We start from the raw sequence: 7,393 nt of genomic DNA, 5'->3' as shown, positions 1-7,393 counted from the left end.
CCCCACAGTACCCTGCCGGTGAAAGCCTGGGGGTTTTCTCATGACTCCACTGAAACAACTCATCACGAGAGACAGGCTGAAACGGCTGTCAGGCCCGATGCCCTCCCACGGACAGGGCACGTACCAAGGACCTCTGTTTTGGACACCACAGCTGGTCCCAACTGTGGGGAAAACCATGTGACTTGGCGATTTTACTATGGATTTCTCCCTTTCAGGAACACGAGGGGGAGATTTTGACGTTGGTAAAGATGGATCCAAAAAGCCCCAAAGCTGCTGCCATCGAGCCAGTGCTGACTCATAGGGACCTGACACAGGGCTTCTGAAGCTATGAATCTCGACAGGAGCAGACGGCCTCACCTTTCTGTGTGTGTAAACGGCTAGACAGGTCATACAAAAGCGCCTACAGTCCTCACTCATGTTTAAGGGGGTGGTGGGCTTCTAAGTGTGAGGCCCACAGTTTGAAGCCACCAGCCATTCTGCAGGAGAAGGATGAGGCTCCCTACGCTGGTGCGGAGTGACCAGCCCGCAGGGCAGTTCCCCCCAACCCCGTGGGGTGGCTGAGAGTCAGAAATGACTGACGGCAGTGCATTGAGAGATCAAGATCAGACCCTGGGTGGTTGCTGGGCTGCTAACACACCCAGAGGCCCCTGGAAGAAAGGCCTGGAGGTGGACTTCGGAAAAAGCAGTCAGTGGAAGGCCCACTGAGCATGGCTCCGCTCAGGCACACGGGGTCTCTGTGCGCCAGAGCTGACTGGGCAGCACCGGGTGGGGGTGTCAACAAAGGCGTGGAATGCCTGGAGTCAGACTATAAGGTTTAGGCAGGCCTTAAACTCCTAGGACAACCCTGGGTAGCACCCGGGTGCCCTTGACCTTGGGGGACAAGACTGGCACAGACGCCGGCCCCCACCAGTTCGTTGGCCAGGCTTCTGCCAGTGCACCGTAAGTTGTTCTTAGGTGAGGATGCGCATTCCCACCCCCACCCCGTGACTCCATGGTGGCTCCGGAGGAAAACAAGGGCCAGGGGCCACAGGCCAGAAGTGAGGGGCAGTGCAATGTCCTCTGCCGACTGCAGCCGAGCCTACCCCAGGGCCTGTGAAGCTGCCCCCTCTGCGGAAGCACAGCCAGCCCCGCCTTCCCACCACCGAGCGGCGGTGGGTTCCAGCCACTGATCTGGGGGTTAGCCACGGGCCACAGCGCTGCCTCCACTCAGGAACAAGTCTGTCAATCAGGTGGGTCCAGCCGGCGCGTTCTCTCTAGGGGGTGTGGGTGCCACTGAGCATTTCAGCTCTTGAGGGAGGAGCGCTGTCCACAGGGTCTTCATGGCTGTGACCTGCACGGGCGCAGGCGGCCAGCCCTTGGCCCAGGGGGGCTTCAGAGCCCCACCCTTCCGGTCAGCAGCTGAGTGCTTACCTGTGGTGCCACCTTAGATGCAAGCTTCCAACCAAAACCCAAACTCACACCGCCAAGTCGACGCCCACTCATGCCATGAGTCACTCCCGATAGGGCAGGAGAACTGCCCCGTGGGTGTCCGAGGAGGCAAGCCTTGATGGGGGCAAAAAGCCCTGTGCGTCTCCCTGTGTAGACTCACAGAGTACCTGCTCTCTCAGGTTGTCTGCCTGGTGACTTAAAGACAGGCGCCAGGTGAAGGCACTGTGAGCCCATGCGGCGGGCCGTTCGTTCGGGGCACACGCATCAAGCATTCATTCCCTCTCACATTCACCGGTGACTATGGATGCGGGTTGGTGCGCTAACCGGAGTAGTTAGTTGGTCCTGCAGTGTCTCCTGACGTTCACACGATGCAAAGCCAGCCCGTGGTTAGTGACCTCGTCTGCAAATCAGGTGCTTCCATGTCACGTCCACCCCGACTGTCAACAGTCTGCCCCTCTCCCAGCACTGGTGCACGGCCCTACATCACATGGGGTGGGGGCTGCAAACACTGTGGAAGTAAAAGACACTGGCACTTCTGCCCACCCCCACCCCCTTCCCCTGGCTTTTCAAAGCTCTCTCCCGTACCTGCCCACCCTGCTCCTGCGTCAATCTGGCCGGACCGTCAGAAATGTGTCATAAATTCCACCAGTAGCCCCAAATCCTGAAATCCGGCGCGCACTGTCTTAGGGAGTGCCGGCGGCGTGGCCCTGTGGGTTGTTTGGCCCTGGGCTAGTGGCTCAACCCCACCAGCAGCTCCCTGGGAGAAGGATGAGGCTGTTGGCTTCTGGAAAGACCCAGGGCCGGGGAACACTGCCCCCTGAGATACTCTTTCCACTGAGCAGGAAACTGAGCCACAAGGCTACCTTGTAGCCAAGGAACAGACCTGCTCCAGGAATAGTGTCTCCCGACCCCACCTCCCGGCTATCCTGGAGGAAGCCGTCTGGTCTGTCGGAGCTCCAGTAAAGGCAGGCGCGAAGGTCAGAAAGGGGGCCAGCGACAGCCCACAGGACAGCCAGGGCGCAAACACAGAGACCCCTTCTGGGATCCACATAACTAACGCCGGCCCGTGCACGACAGACAGACAGCCGGAAACACCGCCCAATCACCCTTTGCAGCCATTGTGTGTCCACCCCCTGGAGGGTCTTCCTCTCCTGTCGCTGCCCCTCCACTGTACCAAGGGACGTAGCTTGTACCATGGACAACCTGCGTGGCCAAGTACTGAGAGGGGCTGGCATGAGCTGCGTGTTCTTCCACGGAGAACACAGGGAGATACCACGAGAATGAGGGTGCGGGGAGACACTGGCCAGTCACCCTGCCTGGACTGCTTTACCCTCCGATTCAAATGCATCCGTTATAAGAGAAGAGAGAGTCGGGGCTGACAGAGCAGGCAGCTCTGGCCTGTTGAAGGGAGGGAGGAATTGAGATTCATTCTTTGAGGGGTGATAGTGGCACTGTGGTTATGTTTTTTTAAAAGGATCCTTATCTCCCAGAGATTTGTACAGGACTTTCGGATGTGCCTTAGTTCGGGTGGGGAAGAAGGAGGAAGGTGTGTGTGTGTGTGTGTGGACAACAGGAGAGGGGGGCTGATAAGAGGAGCCTGGCTGTCCATGATAAGGACTGGGGCTGCTCTATTTTTGTGCAGGTTCGAGATTTTCTGTCATAAAGGGTGTCGAATCAACATGCTTAATGTAACTGGGGCCACTGGAAACTGGGAAGGACATACTTTTCTTTTTATCGAAAGTGTTGTTTAAAGAAAAAGAAATGTAGACCGACCCATGGCTGAACATTTGGAAACAGAGACGGTATTTAACACAAATCCAAACCAAACAATAAAACATCCACTGCCACTGAGCTGATTCAGACCCCTGGGTCCCCAACATAGGAGGGGGCCTCAAAAAGCACATTGAGAAGATTCCCTTCTCTCTGAATTTAATTTTCCCACGGGCCTTCGCCAGCCCCTGTATCTGTCACAGGGCAGAGCTGCCCGCAGGGTCTCCCCAGACCGGTCACCTGCAGTCTGAGCATAGCCGTGAGGCCCCTGTTCAGGCACGGCTGCTGCCCCCTCGCATCCAGGGCCGTGCTGGCTGTACGTCTGACAAGACAGGCTTGCTTGCTCTTTTGGCATCTGCGGATGAGGAGAAACCTTTCTGTGACACCCAGGGACCTTCTGGAGATTAACCCCCCCAACCCTCCGGAGAACCAAGCCCGCTGCCATCCACTGAATTCCATCTCCAATTCCCACTTGTAAGCGGGCAGAGGAGAACTAACTGCCCGCCGGCTTCTGGAGGCTGCGAACCTTCACGGGAACAAACGAGCACATCTTTCTCCTGGGGAGCAGCCGCTGGGTCGGAACCGCCGACCTTCCCTATTGCGGCCAGTGCTAAACCTCTGCGCCACCAGGGATCCTCACACACACACACCCCATAACGGAGGCACACTGCGCCTCCCCCTAAGGACGTCGGCGGGACCAATGGCCCTGCTTTCCGCCCAGGGGATCTATCTGCAAGGGCCCTCCACTTATCCAGTCCACAAGCACAACTCCCCGCTCCGCCCTGCCAGCCAGCCCCACCCCTGGAGAACACAGAGTCCAGAGAAGAAAGGACACACTTGGGGCTGAGTCGGGAAGCCCCCCACCCACAACTCAACTCGAGACCCTGAGAGGGTGTGAGGTCTACAGCAGAGAGGTGTGTGATCCTGATGTTTGCCCGGCGACCTGGGAGTTGGCATGAATGGAGGAGACCCAGCCGGCCCTGTGCCACCCTCACCACCGCCGGCCAGCAAATGCAGCCACTGCTGCCATGAGCTTGAAAGCACCGGGTCGGCCCCCACGCTCACTCGGTCAGGCCAGGAGCCCTCTCTGGAGGGGGGTGCCTGGGGGGAGGGCACCCGAGTGTGCTCCTGTGCCCGCAGCCCCAGATGGGGCTTGTCTGGTCGGAAGGCGGGCAGGTGCTCCCAGCGACATGCTCCTGGCCGGGTGCACCCCCTCCCAGCGACATGTTCCCCGGCTGAGCTGCCCCTCCAAGCTAGGAGTTTCATGCGTGGGCTCAGAGGGTGCTGTGGACTGAGGCGTTCCCACCCCCCTGGAGTTTGAAAAGATACTAGGAGAGTCCCCCGAAAGTAAGGTGACCAGATGTCCCGCTTTTGGTGGGACAGTCCCACTTTTTAACAATTTTTCCCCCGCGTCCCACGGCGTTTTAAAAAAGTCCCGATTTTTGGAAAGAATGCACAACAAGCTAGGGTCGACGATTTTCGGCTGCCATGTGGCTATTTCGCCAGGATATGAGTTTTATCAATGGTGTCCCTCTTTACCAATGTTAAAATCTGGTCACCTTATCCTAAAGCCCCAGCACAGCGGAGGGTCAGTGGACGAGAGGGACTGACGCGGTGGCTAGAGCGATGGCCAGGCACGTTGTGAGGCGGGAGCAGGACTGGGTGGTGGGGCTGTGCTGGAGCCTGTGCTACCAGACGGTACCTCACCCCCAAACCAGGCCCTAGGTGACTCAATGGCTACGTGCCCGGCTGCCAACTCCAGCACTTTAAACACCCCCCACCCACCGAGAAATCAAAGCCTCACAGGCTGTGGGACAGTCTGCTTTGTCCCCGGGGCCACTACGGTACAGAGTCACCGGATGGCACTGGCAGCCGCAGCAGATGACCAAGTACACGACCGCTAACCGGAAGGGTGGCCGTTCAAGCCCATCGCTCAGCAGCCCGCTCCTGGGTCTCGGCCACCAAGAAAAGCCCACGGCGAGGCTCTGTTGTCGCAGAACGGGCTCGGCAACAAACCAGGTCTTCGCCAGGAGACACCCTAGAACCCACTGTCGTCGGGCCCACTCTGACTGAGAGTGAGCCCTGCATGGGGCTTCCTAGATGGTCTTCACAGGAGCGGACAGCCTGTTTTTACCCCCAGGCATCTTGCAGTGCCAGGCCCAGCCCTGACTGCACAGGAGATGGGGAAGCCTGAGGCAGGACGGTTCATGGAAGCACTTGAAAGACCTGGGAATTACGGAGGGGCTTTCCAGCGACCGGCCGGAGCCAGGGCGGGAGTGGGGTGTATGCCTGCCACTTCCTCCCCACAGGAGACATGGTGAGAATGGCAGGTGATGGCCCTGACTGAGAGGGTGGGTGGCCCACAGTCATGACCACCAAGACCCAGCAGCCTCAGAGAAACACACACCTTCCACACCAGGTGTGGAAGTTAGTGTGCCTTCCCAAACCCCAGGTAGTCATGACACACCAAGACCCACTCCACACGAGATGGACCCAAGCCCAACAGGCCAGGACCCTCGCAAGGGGAGCAGGGTGGCAGACAGCGGTTGGCAGCCCTGGGGATTACCCAGGCAGAAATACCCTGCACTCAGGGGCTTCTAGAGAGACGCATGAGGCAGTCATGGGACAACTCCTAAAGATGAAACACGCTGGAAAAATATAAACACCCCTGAGGAGTTAGGAGCAATTACTGAAAAGAGAGAAAGAAGAAAGTGTCTCAAGAGGAGAGGAAATGGGTAATTAAGTAGGCTTTCATTCCTGATCTCAGATCTCAGCCCAGCCAGCCAAGAGTGCTGGTGTGAGCAGACCTGTGTCTGGGAAATCAGGGGAGCACGCAGATATGTATGCGACACCGTGCCCTGGGGAGCTTGCCTGCCCCAGGGGAGCCAGTAACGGAACCCCCAGTTCTCCCAGTACCAGGGGCCGCTGCCCGCTCCAGCCAACATGCAGCTGGGAACGGCAGGAAGGGGCCACTGTTTCCACACAAGGTGCACTCAGTTACTTCCTGCCCTAGTCCCCAGTGCCCCCCAGGTCACTCTGATGTCCAACCCCAGGTCCATTCTCACCTGGCCCCCACTCCTGGGAGCTAGAGGGAGGGAGAAGGGCTAGGGCCTTTGGGGACATTGTTCATCTCCACCCCCCCCCCCATCTCTCCCACAGCTTGATGCAACCCTTTCTTGGGCGTGTGCAAGTAAGCCCAGAATAAGGTGGGGCAGAGACAACCTTCAGGGCCCCGATGTGGGGGGCCACAGGTCCTACCCTGGGCTGACCACAGGCAGGGCGGGCACGGTGAGCCCTCTGGGGGTCCAGGCCAGAAAGGAATGGCAGAGTCCACTTCCAGGTCCTGGTCAGGTAGGGCCACAGGGACCCAAGACAGCAGGGTTGGGGCAGAGGCAGTAGCCAGATCCAGGCTAGGAAAGGGTGACTTACAAGACTCTGGTGTGGCTAGGCTAGGCCCCCATGCCGGGCTGGGCCCAGCCATGTGGGGAAGACCATAGGGCCTCTGATGTGGCTGGGTGGAGGGGGAAGGATCGGAGGGCGAGGTCCCAGTAGGGCAAGTACTATTTCCCGGATACAGGCTAAGTGGGGGCAACCCTAAGAATGCAGGAGGTGCAGAGCCGACCCCAGGGGCCAGAAGGCATTGGGAAGACAAGCCGGGGGTATGGGCGGTCCAGAGACGACTGGGAGGAGCCGAGATGACCTCCAAGGGTCTGGGCAGTCCAAAGGGGACCCTGGCGTTCGGCCAGCATGGGGGATGACCCCGGGAGTCCGGGCGGGGTGGGGCTGACCCCCGGAAATCCGGTTGGTGCAGAACAGGGTCTAGAGGTCTGGGCAGTGCGGAGGACGACCCCAGGGATCCGAGTGGGGTGGGGTTGCGCCTCGGGGGTTCGGACTGTGTAGAGACGACCCTGGGAATCCAGGCAAGCAGGGCTGACCGCCGGGGGGGTCCAGGATGACCCCCACACACACCCCCAAGGGTCCGGAAGGTGCAGAAGAGACCCTGGGGATCAGCGTGGGCCGGGGGAAGACCCCGGGGTGGCAGCGGACCCCTCCCCGCGCGCCGGCACTCACTGCGAGGGCAGCTGCAGGGCGGGCGCGCCGCGCCGCTGGAAGGCCCCGTCCACGAACACGCCGTTCTTGCCCAGGCAGCGCAAGTAGAAGTGCGGCTCCTGGAAGCTGAGCTGCAGGTGGCGCC

General features: G+C 59.6%; 1 protein-coding gene across 1 annotated transcript in view; it reads right to left on the bottom strand.

Moving 5' to 3' along the window:
• FOXK1 (forkhead box K1) overlaps positions 1-7,393 on the bottom strand; it is a 53,123-nt gene that overhangs the window by 22,856 nt on the left and 22,874 nt on the right. The window contains exon 5 of the mRNA XM_045284378.1: positions 7,270-7,392. Coding sequence (XP_045140313.1) covers positions 7,270-7,392 — 123 coding nt within the window. The remainder of the gene's footprint in view (positions 1-7,269; position 7,393) is intronic.

Source organism: Echinops telfairi, unplaced genomic scaffold, assembly GCF_000313985.2.
Source record: "Echinops telfairi isolate 266 unplaced genomic scaffold, ASM31398v2 ScPeMD7_5;HRSCAF=22, whole genome shotgun sequence".
Lineage (NCBI taxonomy): Eukaryota > Metazoa > Chordata > Mammalia > Afrosoricida > Tenrecidae > Echinops > Echinops telfairi.
Note: the sequence above shows the minus strand (reverse complement) of the source record. Positions and strands in the feature narration are given on the sequence as shown.